This window comes from Hirundo rustica, chromosome Z (assembly GCF_015227805.2).
Source record: "Hirundo rustica isolate bHirRus1 chromosome Z, bHirRus1.pri.v3, whole genome shotgun sequence".
Taxonomy (NCBI): domain Eukaryota; kingdom Metazoa; phylum Chordata; class Aves; order Passeriformes; family Hirundinidae; genus Hirundo; species Hirundo rustica.
This window is the reverse complement of record NC_053488.1, coordinates 78,882,102-78,904,419: the sequence shown is the minus strand read 5'-3', so window position 1 is coordinate 78,904,419 and position 22,318 is coordinate 78,882,102. Positions and strand designations below refer to the sequence as shown.

Sequence of the window (22,318 nt, the reverse complement as noted above, 5' to 3'; positions counted from 1 at the left end):
TTTAACACAGTTCTATGAAGAAACAAATCCCAAAAACTACTCTGTAGCACAGAGATACTTTATTAAAATGTTTTCCAGACATCAGAATAATGTGAAAAGGACAAAAAAGTTTCAACATTGGTAAAATTACAACTGTATCCCATACAAATGTAGACTAGACCTCTAGAGACTTTGTTTTGTTACTAGAAATTGTAAACAAGTAAGGCAATCCATATTAAAACATCTTTCTAAATTGTTAGGAAAAAAACACGTAAGAAAATTTAAGATGGCAACACTATCTTAACACAAACTACAAGGTGTAACATGAATCCTCTTCCAGAATTAATTCTAAACCAATCCCCAACAGCACCTAAAATACAAAGAGGTCATAGCAACTAGTCTATAGTGGTGTAATCTAAAGAAAATCGATCCCCAAAACACACTGGAATATTCCTACTCCAGCACGGTTTCAATGAAGAGAGACTGGCATATAAATCTGAGAGAGACAGAAGCATCAATTCTCAATTCTCCCTGTCAGGAGGCACCGGCTCACATCCAGGGAGGAAGTTGAGATGCTTGTAACAAACTTTCCTTTTTTGTTTCTTTCAGTGGCAAAGGAAATTTAAGGCCATCAGACTCGCAGCTTTAAAAATTCACAGACAGGAAAACAACGTTGTGCTTCTCAGAAGGCTCTTCTGCAGGCAGAGATTACCACAGCTGGAAGAGTCTGGAGTGGCTGGAATTTCACATGACCACACAGCCTCTGTTGGATGCCCTTTGCTCTGCCTGTTGTGAACAGGGAGAACTGTTTAAAACAAAACAAAACAAACAAACAAACTCCAACAAGAAACATCAACCCCCCCAAACCAAAACAACAAAACACAATCACCCCAGCAGCAAAATGTTTTCCTAAGCAAAATAATCTATGCTTTTAAACAGAATAATTTAAAATAAATATATATTAATTTTATATGAATTATATATTAAATATATCAATTACATACAGACACACACACATATATATATACATATACACACACACACACTTTTTAATATATTAAATTATTGGCCTGGCATGGTACAAACAAAAGTCACCAAAGCTGTAAAACCTGTTATACCCTTGAATTAAAAGAATGTTACATGTCCTTTCCTATTTAGGAATAAAAGAGAACAGGTACCAGAAAAATAAGAATAACTGCTGTATTTGAATCAGGGAGCATATAGAAGCACCATGAGAGGTTTTCATATAAGAAATCTAAAATCTCTGATTTCCAACACAGTATTTTTTTTTGGTTTTTGGGACTTTAGAACTTCTTTTTTCAGCATGCCAGTGACATTTTTTCTCAAAGAGTTTTCAAATCTCAAATTTTCTCTTTCAGAAAAAACATGAGGAACAGAAGAGACACACATGATTTTCTCTATCAGAGATAAAGAGATTTAAATTCTCAAAACTTTCAATAAGTTTACCTAGTTAAGCAAAACTTCACCATAAACAATTGGCATGGGGGCGGGGAATCTTACTGGGAGAAGAGTTTAAGGAGAAAAAAATACTCCTATCTTTAAACTTTGAAAAAATGTGTACTTCTCTGCAAGACAATATATATTAGGCAATATTTTTACACTGGTTTCACTAAGACAGCTCCATGCTTATTAATTACTAATTAAAAAAATAAAAATAAAAGAACATCCACACTTGATTTTTAAATTTATTTTTAAAGAATTCATGACTTAATATCTCCCTTTTTTCAACTTAAATAACCTGGTTAACCCTAAAAGAAAATACCTGCTGACGGTAAATGTCTTCCTCATCCAGAGCTTCAGCTGCTTCTTCCTCAGCTTCCTCATCTTCTCCTTTACGTGCTGTTGTTTTGAACACAGTGCTTCTCTGAGCAACCTCCTGCAAGACATTTTCAAGACTTGAACTCTCAAAAAAAAAAAAAATCTACTGTTGCTCACCTGATTAAATTTTGAAAAATGAAAGCTCTAGATATTGGGGAAACTACTTTTATTCATTTTGTTTGTATACTTTTCAAGTATTGCTGCGCATAAAGAGCTTAGTTTTAAGTATTTTAATGATTAAAAGGACTGTTTCTGACAAAACACTCATCAGGTTCTTCCAAAATCTGCTTTTTTCCTTTTATATTTAAATATTTTATTTCAATTGCAGCATATCACAGTAACTGTCCCACTCCAAGCTCTAAATCACACCTCACCTGAATTAACCCCTCATTACTTCATGTGGATTTCTCTGTGGGATTCTCCACTCCTCATAAGTAGACAGGCTTTAGGAAAACTAATTTAGAAGACAAATCACTGAAGAGATTTTCAAAACTTTCTTTTCAAAGTGTGTTCTAAGGCACTGCCCATCTCCTGGCATGAGGGAGGTGCCTGAACAAGTAATTTTTTCATGACTTAGACTCAACACAGAATAAAAAAATCACAGACTTCAGCAAAGGAATTTCTAAACTGCAGCTAACTCTCCAAAAGGAGAAAACTTTACCAAAAAACACTGCAGTGCATTCCTGCATGGACCCCTAACCTCCATCTTTGTAGGTGATGCCACCACAGGAAAAGATCACACAGATCTGAGGTGCTTTACCTCCCCCTGAGAATTTTTCAGCACAACTTTCACATCTTCACCAGTGCCCCAGGAATTCTGGTTCTTCCAGATGAGGTCAGTGGGAGGGCTCGCAGTTACTCCAGCATTTGCAGCCCAGATCTGACAACAGAAGTCACACAGGAACATTTTTTGCCAGTCTTACCACATTTCCAAATTACTGATTCAGTTAATGTATTTCATTTCAGTGAACGTGAATCTCTTCCAAGTGAAGAAAACAAAGTATCTTCCAATGTTTTGTACAATAAAACACTTGTGTTTTTAATGCAGGGACTTTAGAATAGGTAATATGATGTAAAATTTTTACATGTACATGGTGAAACGTTTTTTCACCTTTACTTCTCATAGAGAAGGCAAAGTTCTGAAAACATCTCTCTGTATTAATTGTCCCAAAAACTGACACAAAGAATGCCCAACACAAACACAGGTGATTATTTCCTGAACATGTAAATAGGAAGGACAAAACTAAAAAACCTTGTGTCTTTCTAACCCACAGAGGTTGGCCTGAAGTCCATTTCAAGTGAGCAGCTGAAACTTGACAACTTACTGTAACAGTCTGGCCTGCCTTTAGTACATATCTTGAGGTATATCTGTAACTTGCAGAAGTGTCTCCTATTTTTCGGATCATCTCCCAGCCTCCCATAGGTTGATCCTAAGAAAAGAGAGAGGAAAAAAAAAAATTCCACTAGCATTCACTTTCTGTTATGCATGTAGTGTGTTATATCTTTAGGGTTGTGACACGCATAAAACATTCAGTGAAAGGGTTTATTATCACTTGATCTTCAGCATGAAATTAGAATAATTTTAGGTAAATTTATCTTACCTCTTATTTGAAGTTAAAGCTTAATACATCCTGCTTTTGAGTTCTGATGTTAACTAATGTTTATGATTTACATCAGTTTTGTTATCACTTGGTTCAGAGAAATACATATTAGTAATATGTATTAAATATTAAAATCCCCTTACAAATATTTATTGTTTTTTGAAGCATAGAATGGCAAGCAGGCTTCCTAGAAAACAAAATATTGCTGTTAGTATTCTTGAAATATTTTTTCATCTGCACACCTGCCACCACATATTCCCTGTCTTATTTTTTTCCCTATCAACCACTTGAAAAGCATTACCAAATCATATGCAAGTCATCTTCACAGAATTACTGCTTCAAAACAAGAGTAAGTATTTTTTAAATTCAAAACATGAGTAAACATTTTTTAAATCTCTCACCAACATAGTTTCTGATCATTCAACAATTGCCACTGTCGGTTAAAATTATCTAAAATACATGATCTTATATATTTCAATGGATGCTGACATTCAATTTGCCATTGCACCAAAAACATACCATACTTAGAGAGTATTTTATACTTTTTAAAAATCTATTCATTTATATAAACTGTCAAAACACTTGTGAATATTCCCCAAGTTTATTACACTGCACTACAGGGAGTTGCTCAAATCTAGACCCTCCAGAAAAGTGCTAAAAACATGAACCACCCATGGTTACTGGGAACAAAACTGATGCTTCTCCTTCCTTATGAAACAATGGATGTGTAAGCAATAAAATGTAGGGAGAAAATCTATGTAGTAAAAAAGTAGTGTGTGTGGCAGGGGAGAAGCTCAAAAAAAACCCTCAAAAAAACAAAAGAAGGAAGGTCCTGACTCACTGGAAGTAGATTTTAACTTGGCTGAATTGAGTCATCTAGACACTGAAGTGTCCAGATCAAGAGAAATGTCAAGGTTTCTTGAATTCACTAAACCAAACCATCGCTCCCTAAGTGTGGTAATTACAGGTAATCACAACCCACATTATCTCTGTCTGGAGGAGCCTATTCACATCCCCACTGATTAGAGGGGACTGAGGCACTTGGAACCAGGGCAGTCTTTGTCACCTAAATTATCACTATGAGTTGACTCTTAGTGAAGATAAAGGAGGGAAATGTACTGCTTGCAACAGCATAATTTTGACTGCAACATAAGGAAAAGTTGTGATTATTGTTTATCAAAGGGTTCTTCATTTGTGTATATACATGTACCCTTCCCAATAAATATAAACTCCAACCTAATCACAGAATCAAATAATCTCAGTAGTCACTCTAACAGTGGCTTTGGCGTGGGAAGGGCTCATAAATTGTGGGTGCAGCCAAGGAAGAAAAAACATGATTTAGGAAAGCTGTATACAGATACAAGGGACATTGGCAGTTAATTTCATTTAGACCTTTATTCTGCATCTGTATATATTTCTTTTGGGCCTTTTTAAGGCAGAGAAAGTACTGAAAAGGCTTCTAAAGCCTGGTGTCTGCTTGCAGTACTTCTCATCCTAACCAATTCTTCTTTTTATGCAGTATTTCCTTATCAGGAAACAACGTCATCTGTAAGGTTTTACAGGTACATTACTCGCAAGGCAGAACGCAGAAGTGAGAGGTTTACTTCAAGGTGGAAGTGCCACCTTAAAGTAAAAGCACTGAAAATCTTGGAAGAAAAGCCACCATCAATCCAGAACAGTGTGTGAAAGCTTTCTTTGAGATACACCAGTTCCTTAATGCCACAAGCTCTGGGATCAACACAAAGTCCAGGAGCTGCAAGGGCACTGAGAATGCCCTTGTGCCTCAACTCGTGACATGTGTGGGTACTTCCAAACCTGCTCAGAGGTGTTCTTCAAGCGGATGAACTTCCCATCCACATCTATCTCCTCGATGGACACGTTCCCCGTGGCAGAGGCAGAGTGGGAAATGGTCACGCTGCTGCTGGCTTCTGACTCCTCCACGTCAATCCTCTTTCTCTTTCCTCCAGCCATGCGGACACTGCGGCTGGATGAGGCTCGCGAGACGGTCACCCGGGAGGAGGGGCTGGGGGACAGCTTCAGCCTGGTGTGGGGAAGGGAGAAAACACACAGCACACATCCCATCAGAGAAAAGGAGGCTCAGGGAGGGACTTCCTTGCTCTCTACAGCTCCTTGGCAGGAGGGTGAAGTGAGCAGTGGATCGAGCTCTGCTTGCAGGGAATGCAGGACAGAGAGAGAGGAGACAGCTCAGGCTGGGCCAGGCATGGTGTGCACTGGGCATCAGGAGGAATTTCCTCAATGAAAAGGCAGACAGGCTTTGCCCAGGGAAATGGTGGAATCTCCATCCCTGGAAGTGCTGGAAACACACATAGATGCGGCACTTGGGGACATAGTTCAGTGCTGACCATGGCAGTACTGGGTCAACAGCTGTACTCGAACATTTTCCAACCTTAATGATTCCATTATTTGGTTTTACTTTTTCCACCTTTCTTTTTAAATAAACTTTACTCTGTCTCCTCTTCTTCCCTTAGATTGATACAGCAACATAGTAAACAAAACATGTTACACGAAGAAGTGAAGGCTTAAGTACTTAACAGATGAATAAAATGTTGTCAAACAGCTGATTAACGTTCCTGGAGCACAGAATACTGACGGACTACTACATTACAAGGGTAAAAGTGTTTTTGTGCATTTGTTAAAGACTACAAACAAACAAAAACCCTAGGGAGACTTAAGCCACTGTGGGAAATTAATTCAAAGACACAGTGGCATAAAAGCTTTGGCTGCTTCATCCCACAGTTGAGAGGAATCAGTAGTAGCAGCTCAGAATACAGTGAAGAATCAAACTGCTTTAAATGACAGCTGTGACAGAGGTGAAAATTCTCAGTATTGGAAGAACTCTGAGGCCAGATGTGGAAAATGCAGCCAGCTGATAAGCTGGGCAATCATAATGGCTATGACTTTATTAAAATTATTCTATACCTAAAGAAATATGGGTAACAATTAACTAACCCTGCAACTAACTTCAAAGAAGAATATTAACAGCACCAAGCAGGCATACAAATGACAATTCATTACTTCTTCAGTGCTGGATCCTAACAAAACAAACAAACACAAAAACAAACAAACAAACACAAAAACCACCACCAACAAAAAACCTACAAAAACCCCCAAACAAAAAAGAAAAAAGGTGCTGCCTTGAGAGCTGGTCTGATAATCAGTGTGCTTGGTCCCACAATGACTTAGAACTCTGTCAGACAGGAGGGGGCAAACCCAGCACCTTGGAAAGCAGTCAAGCACCACTAAAAACTGCTTTTTTAACAGAGAACGAGACAAGTAAAGCACAGAGATAACAGAGACACCACCTTGTTGCCATGTCCTTTCGTACCTCTCCTCTTCACCCTCCAGCAATTTCCGATATGCATTGATCTCCATGTCAAGTGCCAGTTTAACATCCAGGAGTTGCTCATAGTCAGTCAACTGCTCCTGCATCTGATTTCTTATCTCTGCAATTTCCTTCTCCTTCTCTGCCAGCATTTTGCGGCAGTTTTCCTGTTCCTGAGTCAAACTGTTCTCCAGCTCCTGTGCTCTGTCCTGCCATGCTCTAGACTAGAGAAAAAAAGCATTGAAAGCATCAATGATGGTACAAATGAAAGCCCACCCAAGCCTCCATGTGCTCTGCTGTTCAGGCAACAGGGAATCTAAAACACAGAAATTATATCCTCCCATATTTCTGAGTTCAAACTCACCTCTATTCAACTTCTGGCTCTTCACCTCACCTACAAATGTAAACTCCTCAAATTCCAGTGAAACTTGCAACATCCTTGGAAAAATAACTACTTTGCTCCATTTTTCCGAGGTCTGAAAATACGCAACTGTATTTGAATTTACTAGGGAAAGGAAAATTGAGCTTAAGAGTTCAACTGTTTAATGTGTCAGACAGGACACAGGAACACAGTCTTAAGCAGCACCAAGGGAAGTTCAGGCTGGACATTAGGACAAATTTCTTCACCAAAAGGGTGCTTAGATATTGAAATGGACTGCCCAGGGAGGCAGGTGGAGGAGTCACCATCCCTGGAGGTGTTTAAGTGCTCTGTAGATTTCAGATGTCTGCTTTGTGTTGCTAATCCTGAATTCTGGGAGGCAGCTCCCCTAAAGCAACAGGGGTTGTTGTCAGTGAAAACCTGCCTGCCTAACCTTAAAGCCCTCAAGGCTTGCTCAAAGTGTGCTGATAAGCATTCCTTGAAGAAATGTGATGTCTCCTGCTTCAAAAATTCCATCGAGCCAGCAGATCTTAAAATTGTACACCCATAATGGAATGCTTATCAAAGAAAGCCCAAAATGATGGCAGATTCGGAGTTTACTTTCCATAAGCAAGCCTTCTTCTGTTTCATAGCCGCTTGAGTTTGGTTTATTTTAATTAAAGGGCAGGAACCAATGCCCCGTGATCATGAAGTCTGCTATGCGTGCGCCCATATTTAGGAAGTCACAACATATTCCAGAGACAGAGAAGGGAGTCTACATGTCTGACACAGGGGACCAGTGTAACTGGTTGTCAATGCCAAGAGTCAGATAAGGAATTTAATAAATGGAGTTTTGTGTCACATGGAAGATCACAATAGAAGTCTACTAGAGTTCAGTGCTGGCAACTCAAACCAGACCAGCACCAGGGATAAGAGATTTCCAAGAAAATAAAGCTTGACTTAGTGCTAGCAAAATGGAAAATGAAAGTGTACGGGCTGACTTCACTAATGCCTCCAAAAAAATCCCACTCGAAACCTACAGCAAAATGGTTTCTTCAGTGGAAAATCATAGTTAAAATCACATAAGTTGATTTTCCCTGAAGCTGATTGCCCTGAAGTTAGCAACAAACACTTCTGTCAGTGCAGAAGCAAGACCTTTGAATCAAGCTGTCACTCCTGAAGAAAACAGAGGCACTAACTTAAAAAACCTGTTGACTGAGCCCCCAGAAGATGATGGTAATCTAAAGGCAGAAATAAGATCTGAATAGCTGTAACTTCCCATCCAATTCCTGTGGAACCTCATAAACATTCCGAGACTGAATTCAGAACCACATTTACTTTTCCAGAGACTAACTTGACTAAATAGAAGGAAAACTAGGAAGATTCTTACTATTATCTGCCAATTTATTTGGAAAATTCGGAAATAATGTCCCCCACATTTATATTTTTCACTCAAAATACACAGGATTTTGAAGTCCTACTAGAGTCTACTGTACAGGAGGAATGAAATTCAAAATGTATCACAGAAAGGATCAAACAGTAGTAGTATTTTATATTCCTAAAAAAGTTTAAATGTTTTGTTGCATTTTCAAGCTTGCTGCAGAACCAACTCCTAACACTTCTCATTTTCACTCTGGATTTCCCCCTGCAGTGCACACAATGTTACAAATAGGCCAGTACTAACATATCACTTGTCATACATTATGTCATACTTCTTTGGGTGTGATCTGTGTCCTCTGTGATCTAGGAATAACCAATTTCTGCTCAAGATCCTGTCCTACAGATGCTCAAGTACAGTTATTTGATGTTTTTACTCCATTTCACATTCCTAATCTGGGCACGATCACATCATTAGTTTTGGTTTTTTTAGAAGTCTAGAAGCAAACTGGATCTAGGATGAAAAGAGACTGCAAATTCCAGTTCTGGCTTTGAATGTTGCTTTACGGAATTCTACACTAGGCTGGTACAGTCACTACTTAACTGCTTGGAGTGTCAAGAACATTTAATATATGTTAGTTTAAAATTGCCTCATCTATCCATAAAAAATTTCACAAAAGCCAGTTAACAGAACTCCATTTCAAACACTAGCTCTATAGCAGAATACTACACACAGAAAAAGAAAATAGAGGTTTTTCCAAAGGAGACATTATGGAATTTGAAAAAGTGCAGAGCAGTAGAAGAAAAGACAAACTTTGGTCACAACGCTGAACATACTTACAAGTTAAGGGAAAGACAGACCTTTAATACAAAGCCCAACAATGGTAACGGAAAGAAAAGCCCTTTAATACAAAGATCAACAGCTGTAAATAGCAGGACCGAGAAGGCACATCTGGTTACCTCTTTCTGGAGGCTGGTGATGTGGGAGGACAGGTTTTCAATGCGCATGCGACTCTCATTCAGCTGCTCCCTGATGGTGTTAGCTGCAGAGCTGCTCATCTCCGAGGACAGCCTGGCACTCTCCAGCTGCAGGGCACCAAAGTGAAGACATCAGTTTCAAAGTAACTTTCAACAGAAGAAGGAATGAATCACCAAAAACCCACACACGAACTCAGATGCGAAGCCACTGAGTTCCTCTCTGCAACTCCAATGCAGTGAAACTCTTCTTTAGGGCTAAAATATGGTGCCTCAGCTACCATCTTGGACTGTCCTGCCTGGAACTTCAATTCTCCAGGCCTGGAACTGCCTGGAATATTTGCTTTAAGATTAAAACTTTCTCTTGTAACTGAAATTGAACTACTAAATTCAGTTGTCATGCTGGCCAAAGTTTATTTAATACACTTAAACTGAAGAAGCTAAACTGAAATTAGCAATTATCTAAAAGGAGGCAAACTTTCAGGCAATATAAGCAAATTGGTACCAGAACCAGCACCCTAAACCACTACTGCTTCATTCTATCACTTCAGTCTTGAATAGCTTTACTTTTATAAAAGCAACTAAATCATTCCTACTGAGCACTACCACACACGCTTCAGCTGCACCACAGTTTTATTGAACTTGCTGATGATGATGATGCAGAGCAGTCTAATTTATTTTTTTTAACTAAGTTTCCAAAAATACAGAAAAGTATACCTGATGAGAAAGACCAAGAAAACAATGAGAGGTTGCATTTTTGGCTAGATCATATTTAAAATAATCTTTTCCAAGCCAGATTGAAGGCCTGGAGATAAGCAGGCTTGAAAGGTCAAAACCGATGCTAATAAATTCAGTTTTCATGAACTTTTCTGCTGTAACATCCTACCCTCGTTAAAAAATACTAACTGCAACAAGTACAGCCACAGAAACCAGGTTCAGTTGAGACATCAGGGCGCTTCCTGACATAAATGCTGAATAACAGCAGAGGAAGGAAATTATGAGGTATAACTGATTGCAGCTTTCTGCCTAGATGAGTGAAAAATGGAAGTTACTAGGCATTGTTAAACTTCCCCATGTGTTGTACAGGGTCAGAGGACTATCTTCTTTCTTCTCAGCTAGCCCCATTATGAATCTTTCTGCAAAACATAGGACACCTTATTGATCATTGTTCTGTATCATGCCTAACAATGCATGAACTTTCCTTGAATTCACAGTCATCCCAGCATTAATCACTTTTCCCCCCAGATCACCTTCACACAGTGCTTCCTTCCCTTCTATTATTGTACTTGAGGATTAAACCTGCTCCCAAAGTGAGACGTGAAAATGCAAATTTGCACTCCAACGCATGCTAATGTCAAACCCAGCTCCTTAATAAACCCCTCTGAGCTGCCAGTAATTATGCTATTAAGCAAAACAAAAACAAAGTACTTCAAACAACTGTGTGAAAACATGTTCTCACTTTGGAATGGTAAGTCTCTTCGAGCTCCTCTTTGTACAGTTTCACTTGTGCATCGTGCTGCTCTCTGATTTCATGAAGGGCCTGGGCCAGTTTGTGCTCATATTCAATCTGACGCCCAGAATCAACCTCAACCAGGCGAGTTTCATGCTTCCTTCTTGTCTCATTGATTTCCTGTGGCAACCAGAAGAAACATGGTAACACTCAGTAAATACAGGACAAAAATTTCAGAAGACTGTCCTGCTGAGTGGCAAGTAATGCAAGTTCTAGGATAAGATTATTTTGACATGAAACTTTTAGTAAAAACAGTCTCCCCAGTCTTATTTTGCAATAGCCACTAAAATGAGAGCTAGATACCATCAGCGTTTTTTCTGAGAGTTGTCTGAGCTTTCAACAAATATACCTCCACATCATTAGATTTTAGAAATATTTCCTTCCTATCTTGAGGTACCTTCTGTGCTTCAACAAAATCAAACTACTATGAAATAACAGTCACCCCACTTTCCCCAGTTACTTGTGTACTTGCCTGTGCTTTCTCTGGAAAGAAACAGATGCCAACAACATGAAAAAAGCTGAAAATTCTCCTAGCAAGAAAAAGTACCTATGGAACAAATGTACATCTGGTCAAGTACATTTGTTACAGCCCTGAGGTTCCTGCTGGAAAGTCTCAAGGGCCACAGGTGAAAGGGAAGGTGACAAGAAAAAGTTCTGAAAGAACTATTCATCCACTTTTGTTTCCATTATTCAAAAGCATCCTATTAGAAGGGTTTGAAATTACAAACATTGCAGGTCCAGAGCACCTGTTTGAGTCTCCCTCCACTTTATTTCTTATAATGGGATTATGTGGAAAATTACTAACCTACATTCTCATTAATGAGAAAAGACATGTGCATTGCATATTATGATCAGAATTTAAGATGAAACAACATGATACATGAAGTTATTCTGCCACAAGAATTAAGAGTTAAAATCATTTTTCCTAGAAAAAAGAAGTTAGAAATCTTCATGCTAGAACAGAGGTAAATCCTACTCTTCAGTAGGAATTCAGACAACTTGCAGAAGTACTTCCCAACCTGAACTATTTTTCTATTCTAGAATGACCTCCCAGTTGCTGCCTTCTCTTTAAAAATGTTAATTCTTGAGGTTAAATTTACCTCCTCATACATATTTTTGCGGAATTCCAGGTCCTCAATGAGGCTCTGACAACGGTTTTCAAGGTCCACCTTCTGCAGGGTTTCGTTTATTAGCTGGTCCTTGGCAGCAGTTAGAGAACCTTCAAGCTTTAAGAAACAAAAGAATCAACACAATTATATAGCAGAACTCACACAATGGCCAGAGGCCCACAGAACTACAGCTAACTACACAGTAAGGCTTAACTTCACAATCAAATCCCAATTTTCACCCCAGTAATATTACATACCACACACTTTTGCAATTGCTTATGCAAGTGAGTTCTATATATTTCACATGCTAGTAACTAGCTAGTGACTAGTAACATGCTTGTAATGACAAGTAACTAGCTAGTAATGTGCTAGTAACTAGCATTAAAATTACGACTTTATAATTTTTGTTACAAATAAATTTTTAATACATGGAAATCATTAGTTTCCTGGTTTCCACAGCTCGTCCTCTTGAGGCGGTGCTCCTCAAGATGACAAATCAAAAGGCTAACAAAACTAGGACAAGAGGTTTTCCTGCTCACTGTTCCAGCAGAACATGGAGAACCACAGGCAGAACCAAAAGGAGGGCAGAGAGAAACTTATTTGTCAGTTATTATCTGTTCTTGTGAAGTCAATCCACCCCTCCAAAACACATCTTAAAAGTGTCAAGTGTACTTTAAGTCTTGACCTGCTTTCTTCCTCCTAAGTATCCCTTGCAATTTCAGTGTCTGCAATTTTAAGAGCTCCCTCTTCCACCATTCATGTTATTAAGAAAACTCAACAGTAGTGGACTCAGAAACCTACTCAACACTGCTTCTAGTGTTGAAAGTGAATCATGACTTGTTCAAGCTGTGACCAGATTACAGATTTCCATCTTTTTTTTTTTGGTTTACAAAGTTATATTTTATCAGATTGGCAGCTCATAATATAGAAAACCACCTCAACTGGCTAATAGGAATTGATGGGTTAATGCTCCTTCTCACCTCTCTAATTTGATCTTTCAAATCTTCAATTTCTACCTCCAGACTTTTCTTATCACCAAGGGCTGTGGCCAGTGCAGCTTCTTTAGAATTCAGGGCTACTTCAAACTCACGAAGTTTGACCTGGGTTCCATTGAGGTCAGATTCCTTTTTCGCATAGCTGGAACAAACCAGAGAAAATGATTGCAAGAAAACATAGAAATACCACCAAAGTCAACTGCTGACTAATAAAACAATCTGAATCTCAAACTTGAAAAACTTGTCAAAAACTTGAGAAACACTTGTCAAAAACATTGTTAGCTGAATTCACTTTGCTTTGCAGCACCCTTCAAAAATGGCAAACTTCCACAGACCAGAGGAAACAGACCCAAATCCTGTCTATACAACAATATCTGCCATTATAGAAATTACACTGGTGCAGAGGTGATGTGATTTCTGTATGAAGGCAAGCACAGATGATTTTCAAATTACTTTCAGATTAGTTTGCGTCTAGACAAGCAGTCAAGCATTTTCTAGGTGCTTATTCCCTAAACCAGCATATTCAAACAGAGAAGTCAAATGGGCAAAAAGTAAGGTCACATAAACTCAACTTCATTATCCAAAAATAATGCTGTAACTATCAAATGCTGTAATGGCTACTATTAAAAACAGAAGAAAGGAAACCTTAATTCATGAAATCAAAATGATTCTTGTCCTTAGATGGCACAAGCAGCCATTAAATATGTAACAAGTTCTTCAACCTTGGAGCTCATCATTTTCTGTCTGGGATACCCATATTTTGTCTGGGATACCCATATTTGTCTATCAAGGGCAGTAGCACGCAGAAATCCTAGATGGTTTTAATTGAACTACGAACTTTTTATAAGAATGGACAGATTTAGGCTCAATAATACCACAGCTGGCATATACTTCTTCAGTTGTCATGCTTTTCTTTCCAGATGTAAAAAAAATTTAAAAAGGGTAGAATTAACAACATAATGCTGAGATGACTTAAAATTGAATAAAGATAGATTCAGAATACATCCACTACTCTTTTTAATCACTGTACAGCTTGTAAGACACAACAGCAACTCTTCTCGACAAAATGAGACCTAACACAAAATCAACACAATTTTAAAAGGAGAGACCCTCAGTTTTAAAAGATCCTTTTTTCAAGATTACCTGCACTTATCATGCTCGGGAGAGGCAGGTGCACACAGAGGGATGCAGGGATGGAACATATGTCTGGAGGTTTCAACACCACAGCCACACCACATGGCAAGCTTTATGCAACAGACTTAGCGCTCACTAATCCCGATCCAGTGGGATTAGCACCTGCTGCCCCCATGGCATCCAAGGTGCAGGCTGAGAGCTCCTGAGACACACAAAAACACTCTCTTCTGCACTCAGCTGCTTCCTCCTGCTCAACACTTCCCACTCCCTTCATGGCATTTCACTCCTCAGACCCACAGCTGGGTCCACAGCTCGGACAAAACCGCAGGATTTAGGGTTTGGACACTCCTGCTTCCAGCTCTCCGCATTATTCCCTAGAGATTCTGCCCTGTCCTTCCTCTTCCAGCCAGGCCTGTGGGAACTTCAGCATGCAAGGAAGGTGTGCAGCAGAAGAGGAAAAAGAAGGAAGGCAAGGTATGTTGCCCTAGTACGTCTGTAAAGAACCCAATCTCTACGTCCCCTATTAGGAAGTATGAGGGCCCACAGCAGACATCAGTTGTTTCATCACTGCTGGGGAAGAAAGCTTTAATCAAAATATGAAGAAACTGCTTCTCCCATGCTGAAACCAAGCCCACCAAGTCAGACCCTGAAATGAGAAAGTTGCAGAACTATAGACAACATGCTACTCCCCAGTCTGCCCCAAATTATCCCAGACTCCGAAACAGGGAGATTCTCCAAAATATGCCACTATCCAAAGTGTGCGAATATTTTAAAACTACTTGGATTTTAAGTTATTTTAATGCATTTACAGACTGGAAGACAGCTAAGAAGAGCATGCTTGCCATACATCAGCAGAGGGAAAAGGGTATTATAAACAGGACTAGCAACAACAACGTGATTAAAACCCAATGTAGTACCTGTACCACAATAGGTAAATATTACCCATTAGATCAGCCCTTTCTGGCTTGTTTGCAACAAGATTGTCTGTGAAGCCACACTATAGTTTAATGCAACAAAAGCCACAGCAGGGGGGGTGGTGGGTGGGTGGAGAATTAAAATTAAGCCCTATTAGTTGTTAGTGTCATGAGTTGTCTAATTATGAGACAGCTCAGCTGAACACATTCTCAGAGGGAAAACAGAAACTGGAGCTCAACACTTCAAACACTGGAAGCCAGATGAAATCTCAGCAACTCAGCAGTGTCATCCCAGCCCTAAAGGGAATACAGGAAAGGAGGGAAAGATCAGAAATGCGTCTGTGATTTATAAAAACAAACACTAATGTATACAACACATACTTCACCCTTACACCCACTAGTTTTCATGAGGAAGAACTTCAGCCTCTTGACAACAGCTGGCTTCTCTGTCCCCAGAGAGCCAAAGCTACATCTGAATACAGCAAATTAAAAAACCTCAAACACCTTCCTGTTGCAGTGTTCAGAAATTACCTAAACTGTACTTCTTTTCAAGTAGTTTGACTCACGAAAGGAAAATAAAAGCAAAGAAGTAATTGCTGACTTGCATATTTTTCAAAGAAGCAAGCTCTCTTTTGACTTCAAAGTGTGTGGATCTTCTTATCCACGTAATTGTTAACAACAACACAGAATTTCCCATAATCTCCTTAAACTTCTTGCTAAATTAATAGAAAAGCCATACAAAAAACCCAACAAAAACAAACAAAACCCCAACAACAAGAAAAAAACCCAAACCCCAATAAAACAAAAAACCCAAAAAAGTAATTTTCTAGCTGTTCAATATGCTGAACTGATCATCCGGAGCCAGACGAACCACACACCTAATTCAAGTTAAGCAGCCAGCAGCCGGACCTCAGGAGGTTCCTTTGAAACTGACCAAGTGCAGGATGCCACCACCCTACAGCAGATTCTTCTCGGCTCCCACACCCCATCCACTCTTTTCTGCCACTACTCAAGAGGCTGATCCCAAAGTTAAGCATTACCAACATTAATCAAACCTTCCTCGAAAAGCATCAGCTTTCGGCCAAGTCATGACATAGATACACACGTGTTGTAATTCCTGATAATGTGACCTATATTTAGACCCATATAAAGTTACTGCACAGTGGGCTTGCCTTCTACTCCAGCTGTGGAGAAATATGAAAATAATTTAAAAAAAACCCAACTACAGTCACAAAATCTCTGTTTTATTTAGCTAGCAGTCAGTTTTCCACGTTTTTTCCCTATGGCAGACAAAATACTAAGGCTGTATTTTGCAAGGAAGCGACTTAAAATAACATAAGAAGCACCTAAGAGCATTCAATTTTTTGAAAAGAGATCAACATGAAAATAAGAGTAACTAGACAAGTTTGGCTTACCGGTAAATAAATATATGTAATGTGGTTTCAACTTGTCTCAGGTCACTGATTTTATTAAAATGTAGTGTTTGAAACCAACAACAACACACCATCTCTAGTCACATACTTCTCAGCCGAGACCCTGCTTGAAATCCAACCCGAAGTTCATGGTCATCTATGTGAATCCCATTACTATAATCCATTTCTAAACAGAACCTGCATAAATACATATCAAGCCACTGCCTGCTACCATGTCATCATTACGTGTCCACATATTTGAGACCAAATATTTATATGCTACACTGCACAAAAGGCATACTTACTTGAGAATATTATTTCTTGCATTTCAGTGGCTTGAATTATTCTGCAACAAGTTAATCATCCCACTCCTTCCTCCTCTGGATGCTCTATGGTACGTACCAAAAGAGTGACAGATCTCAGATTAAAGCTCTCGAGTTCCCCAGACTCCAGTCTTTGCCTCACTTTTCAAGATCCCCTACGATAACAAAACAATTCCTCAAAAATTTCAAGTCAGCTTCCTACCCACAGTTCTTCCCCAACTCCTTTGTAGCACATACGCAACCTGGAAAACCCTGGAACAGGTGTCACATCTTTGCCTGCACCAATACCACATGGTTCTGTGTAGTTGCTCAGGGTATCAGCTGCAGAGTGCCACACATTTGCACAGTAATTCAAGCCACAGGCTGATGGGAAGCTGTTCCTGATATTTTACTGCCTAACCTCAGCGCAGAAATGTACTTCAGAGCGTAGATGGGGAGGAAGGCCAACTGGAAATTCAAAGCCAGCCAGATAGATAAATTATCTCTTTGATACTTAAAATTAAGGTTTAGTTCCTTGCCACAAATTACACTTGCTATTAACAGTTGCACTCTACAAAACACCTGAAGATAATAAAGGAAGGTTAAGTCCTTTACCAACATCTTCAATAAAACACACTATTTCCTTCAAAGTTACTTTAATCACTTTGTCTCCTCTTCCAGGATAGCAGATGTCCCTTAGCACTGGCAAACTGCCACAGTGAAACCTCAGCCTGCCAAAACCAAATGTAAACAATAGGTTTCCTAAATGAACTAGTGTTAACACCAGCTTATGCCTCCTAAAGAAGACAATTTCCTCACAAGACCAACCAGAATGTGGACAAGTCCAGCCGGGGATTTTTGATCTGCTGCACATTTAATTAAGTCCCTGACACAAGCATTCTTTGAAATAAATTTTCTTAATCTTGGAAACCATTCCCACCAGCAGAAAACAATTCTGAAACCTGACCCACCAGCAGAGCCACACAACAGCCAGCCTGGCTTTCTGAACAGCCCTTGTTCAACACAACTTGGTGACACAGCTGTGCCAAACTTCACAATGTGCACCCTTGTTAAGCCAATTGCTCCAGTGACACAGGACACTTTTTCCCCCCCACCATCTTGGCTCACCAATTCTCCCTGGTGCGCACTTGGGGAAATTATGAACCCATGATGTTTCCCCTCAAAACCAGAAGCTTCATCCAGTCTTGTAGGACATGATGGAGCAATTGGGATATGCTCCTTAAATGATGCCTTTATGACATGCCCAAGGATGACATCTTTCACTGATTTTTATGTCTTGTCTGCTCAAGTCTTTTCTCAAGAAGTGTGGAATTTGCAGCAATCTGAACTCCCAGTGAAGGCAACGCTACTCTGTTGTAAGAAGTGCACTCTACCTAAAAATAACAGTTGTTACTCCAAAATAATTTGTTGCTAATTGTATCATCACACACTTTAAGACTTCAGGATCCAGCCATCTACAGGCAACTACCTCATTTCACCTTTATTACCCGTGAGCAAGTCCGGCAGCTGGCAATCAATATGAAGAGACATTTTTCCTCTGGAGCTACTTCTGGTATCTTCCCCAGCCCTTGACTGCAAAATTGTCGCAGTCACAATTAACTATACCATTTAAAGGAGGGAAGTAGAGGCATGTCTCTACAACAGCCACCACCAATGGCAAAGCATACAGTAAAGTCTTGCCTAATCACTAATGAGAAAATAGGAAATACTGTGGAATTGGCATGGTCTCTCAATTCTTTCTCAAACTATGGAACAGAGATCTCCCTCTTCTACACCTCCCAAGAGCACTCCAAGAATTTTATACACCTAAATTCAAATTACATGGGATTTTTTCACCCAAGTCTTGAGATACACAGATTTATTTTCCCTTATCTCCATTCTGCCCATAAGAAGCTCCCTACACAATTATGCGTATCACTTTCCCATCCCTTCCCCAGAACAGAAATAGGGAAGTTGTTTTTTTTTAATTTCACTTTCTCCCCCCCACCCCTAGCCCTTAGAGATTTGAAGTATCAAGGAAACCTTTGTATTTAGCTACAGCAGAACCCATTACATGGCAAGCATCTAGGAGAGCATATAACATGTCTGCTATATATAGGAGTGTGAGCTAAAGAAACAAATGCAATTTTCCTTGAGGGATCAGAAGTATGAACATGGCAAGCTTTTTGGTGCATCACACTATACAGATGGCACTGAAGTCAGCAAATCCAACAATTAGGTGACTGGATCTTTAATTTTTGTAAACAGAGAATAAGAGAAGTCCTACAGCATTTTGAAAAGCTTGAGTTTGATGCACTAATTCAGAGAACGACTGAAAGATGATTGGAATAAAATGGTTCAAGAAATTAAGAAGGATGCCATGCTAAACACATAACGCAGGGCTGCACAAGAATAACACCTGCAAAAATATTCAAGTAGCACAAGAAGGTAAACTAGACCATGAATGACATTGCCTAGCTTCACATAACTAAGGAGCAAATCATATTTGCTCGCTCCACAGACCCAGAAGACCTTGAGACCTGTTTCTCTTCACATTTACCTCCACTGGCTCTGCAGCGAACCAAAACCATCACTAATTTGAGTTATGACATGGCTACTAGAATACTTAAACCACGCAAACCAAACAATGCCAGGAATTATATTTTTTTCCCCAAGTTGCTGTTAGATCCAAACTACTACATACTCACATTTAAACTAAAGCCAGCATATGCATCACACACCGCAGTTCAGCTTTCAGAGAGGGCAAGGAAAATACTGTTGAGAGTACACATTCTCATCTTACCTTGCAAACTTCTACAGTACTCTTATGCACATTTGTGCAAAGTGTTTTTAAGAGTATTTTTGTCAGGTTATAATATGACTTAACAGCTTTAAGAAGCCATAAAGGAGTGTGCTCCAGTTCAAGTGAAAAACCCCTTTGCTCCTTTTAAAGACTTTGCAAATAGAATTACAGATAAGCTTAGATATCCCCAAGATATCCATCTTAACAATATTCAAGGACGACTAAGAACTGCATGCCCATCATGACATCTGGCACCAAACACCACCAAAAAGCCACAAACAAGTGGAATCCAGGAGCCTCCGACAGCATTAAGTGTTTGTTTTACTAAACTACCCATGAGTTCTTGGTGATAAACACCCTGCCCCCAGCAAAAATCAAGTTTTTGCCAAGTATCCCAGCACAGGCAAATGCAAGACAGAACATGCAGATGTCCATGTCCACATTATCAACGCCTTGGTCCACTATGGGGAATCCACTACAGACTGCATTTAGATCCTAACCCCACACATGGAATCTTGTGAGAAGCTAACACAAGAGCATGTCTTCCTCAATAAAATCACTAAGAAGTGGAAATTCCTGGCTTGACCTTAGAGTCAAATAATGTTGTTGCCTGTCTGCGGCTACACCTGGCTTTCCCTATCACTGTCAACGACCACTTTAAGACCTCTTGGCACCTTATGAAAGGTAACCTCAAGAACAATCAGTCTTACTAATTAGAAGCTCATGGTTTTAGTTTTTTAAATAACAGAGTCCAAAATATATCCGAGCTATCTGTAGATGCGCAAGAACATCAATATGCTGGTTATACGTGAAGTATCTTTTTCATCATGAAAAATCAGGGCTGAGAGGGCATTTAAGACACAGTAGCAGAGGAAGAATAACAACTCTGGAGGTTTTTTCCCCTCCCAATATTGACATACCTTGTGATTCCAAGACTAAATAAAGCGTAAATGCCTAGAACTGCAGCAGTCACAGAAATCAAATTGAAGGTAAACACAAAGAAAGAACTAAATAAACAACTGAATCGACTCGAAAGTTTAAGAAGCAAAATGTAGTGTCTCAAAATCAGTTCGGTGCAAGAACAAGGATCTTGGCACTGTGCCCTAGAGCCCTCAATCTGGGGGATGTGTGGACACAAGTTCTATCTTTTTTAACATCTGTACATCCTGGAAGCAACACAGAAATTACAGTTCTCTTTTGTTTTAAATATGCCCCATGTATTACCCAGTGAGCATTTTCATATTATGATATTAATCTACTTCAGAAAAGTTCTGTTTTTCATTCCAAAGCAGCCTGAATCTTAAAGATGGCCCACTGTCCGTGCAGGGGGCAGTTAATAGTCATGGAATCACAGAATGCTAAGAGACTGGAATGGTCTCTAAAGACCGTCTAGTTCCAAGTCCCCAGCCAGAGGCAGGGATGCCAATGACTACATCAGATCGTTCAGAGCTCCAGCAAGCCTGGTGTGGAACTTCCAAGGATGGGGCATCCACAACCTCCCTGGGCAACCTGTGCTAGGGCCTTACCTCTCTCACAGCCAAGAATTTCTTCCCAATATCCCATCTAAACCTGCTCTTCCTCAGTTTAAGGCTATTCCCACCTTGTTCTACCACTCCGTGCCCTTGTCAAAAATCTCTCTCCAGCCTCCTTTAGTTATAGGAAGCTGCTCTAAGGTCCCTCTTACTGCGGGTGGCAATTAGAGCGCTTCACCTCCTGTTTGAAGCCCCAGCCTTCCTGTACAACCTGTTCTGGCGCCTCACCTCCCGCACAGTACGAGTTTTCTGCCTAGTATCTAACCTCTCTAACCAAAACGTCCCCCTTTTTCTGTCTGCACCGGTCGGAGCCATCCCGACGGGCACACGGGTGCCGGACCGGCCGCGAATGCTGCGGGGACCGGGGCACTGGCACCCGGCAGGGGCGGCGCTCGGAGCCGGCGCTTCCCGCCGGGGCGGAGCGGCGGCAGCGTTGCCCGTGCCTCATTCATTCCCTCATTCATTCCCGGCCGCGCAGCCCCCGGCGGAGCGCCCGCGGGACGGGTGGGCAGCACCGCAGGGCGCGCACCGCAGGTGCCTCCGCCAGCGCTCCGACCGCATTCCGACCTCCATCCCCTCATCCCACGGATGCTTCCCGGACCTCTCCCCGCTGCCCACCTGCCCAGCAGCTGCTCGTGCTCGGCGCGCAGCTTGCCCAGCTCGATCTGCAGCTTGGCGCGCTCCCGCGCCGTGTCGTCCAGCGCCCGCCGCGCGTCCGCCAGCTCCGCCTCGTAGATCGCCTTGAGCCCGGTGACCTCGCGGCCCCGCACCTCCTCCCGCTGGGTCACCTGCAGCTGCAGCGCGCTGTTCTCGGTCTCCAGGCTCCGCACCTTGTCGATGTACACGGCCAGGCGGTCATTCAGCTGCCGCAGCTCCTCCTTCTCCTGCAGGCGGGAGATGCGCGTAGGGCTCTGCGGCATCGCGGCGACGGCTGGGCCGCGGGTCCGCGGCGTGGGGTCGGCCATGGAGCGCGGGCAGGGGTGACACTGGCGGGGCGGGGATCGGGCGGACGGACGGACAGGAGGACGCACGGACCGACCGCCGTCGCCTCCTCCTCCGCCGGCTCCGCACCGATCCAATATGGCCGCGCGCCCACCCCGCCGGACCGCGCTCGCGGCCCTCCCGCCCACGTGAC

At 41.0% G+C, this 22,318-nt stretch overlaps 2 protein-coding genes across 4 annotated transcripts in view; one reads left to right on the top strand and one right to left on the bottom strand.

Moving 5' to 3' along the window:
• The window catches only part of MARCHF3 (membrane associated ring-CH-type finger 3), a 67,280-nt gene extending 65,199 nt beyond the window's left edge, over positions 1 to 2,081 (top strand). For all 3 annotated transcript variants that reach the window (XM_040089322.2, XM_040089321.2, XM_040089325.2), the window contains exon 5: positions 589 to 2,081. In XM_040089322.2, coding sequence (XP_039945256.1) covers positions 589 to 774 — 186 coding nt within the window. In that variant the 3' untranslated portion in view covers positions 775 to 2,081. The remainder of the gene's footprint in view (positions 1 to 588) is intronic.
• On the bottom strand, positions 43 to 22,148 carry LMNB1 (lamin B1). The gene is made up of 11 exons (XM_040089320.2): positions 21,802 to 22,148; positions 13,072 to 13,228; positions 12,083 to 12,208; positions 10,932 to 11,102; positions 9,458 to 9,583; positions 6,766 to 6,986; positions 5,235 to 5,460; positions 3,144 to 3,248; positions 2,579 to 2,698; positions 1,763 to 1,876; positions 43 to 765 (listed from the first exon to the last, which is right to left on the bottom strand). Exons 1-11 carry the CDS (start codon positions 22,146 to 22,148, stop codon positions 724 to 726), a joined length of 1,755 nt encoding a protein of 584 aa, XP_039945254.1. The 3' UTR covers positions 43 to 723.
• Positions 22,149 to 22,318: the final 170 nt, after the last annotated feature.

Excerpts from the sequence above, each read along its gene's own strand:
- LMNB1 (XM_040089320.2), bottom strand. The coding sequence starts at position 22,148 with ATGGCCGACCCCACGCCGCGGACCCGCGGCCCAGCCGTCGCCGCGATG. Across the intron at positions 11,103-12,082 it reads GCAAAAATATGTATGAGGAG|GAAATCAATGAGACAAGAAG; the intron begins GTAAATTTAACC and ends TGGTTGCCACAG. Across the intron at positions 2,699-3,143 it reads AGGCAGGCCAGACTGTTACA|ATCTGGGCTGCAAATGCTGG; the intron begins GTAAGTTGTCAA and ends TTCTGTTGTCAG.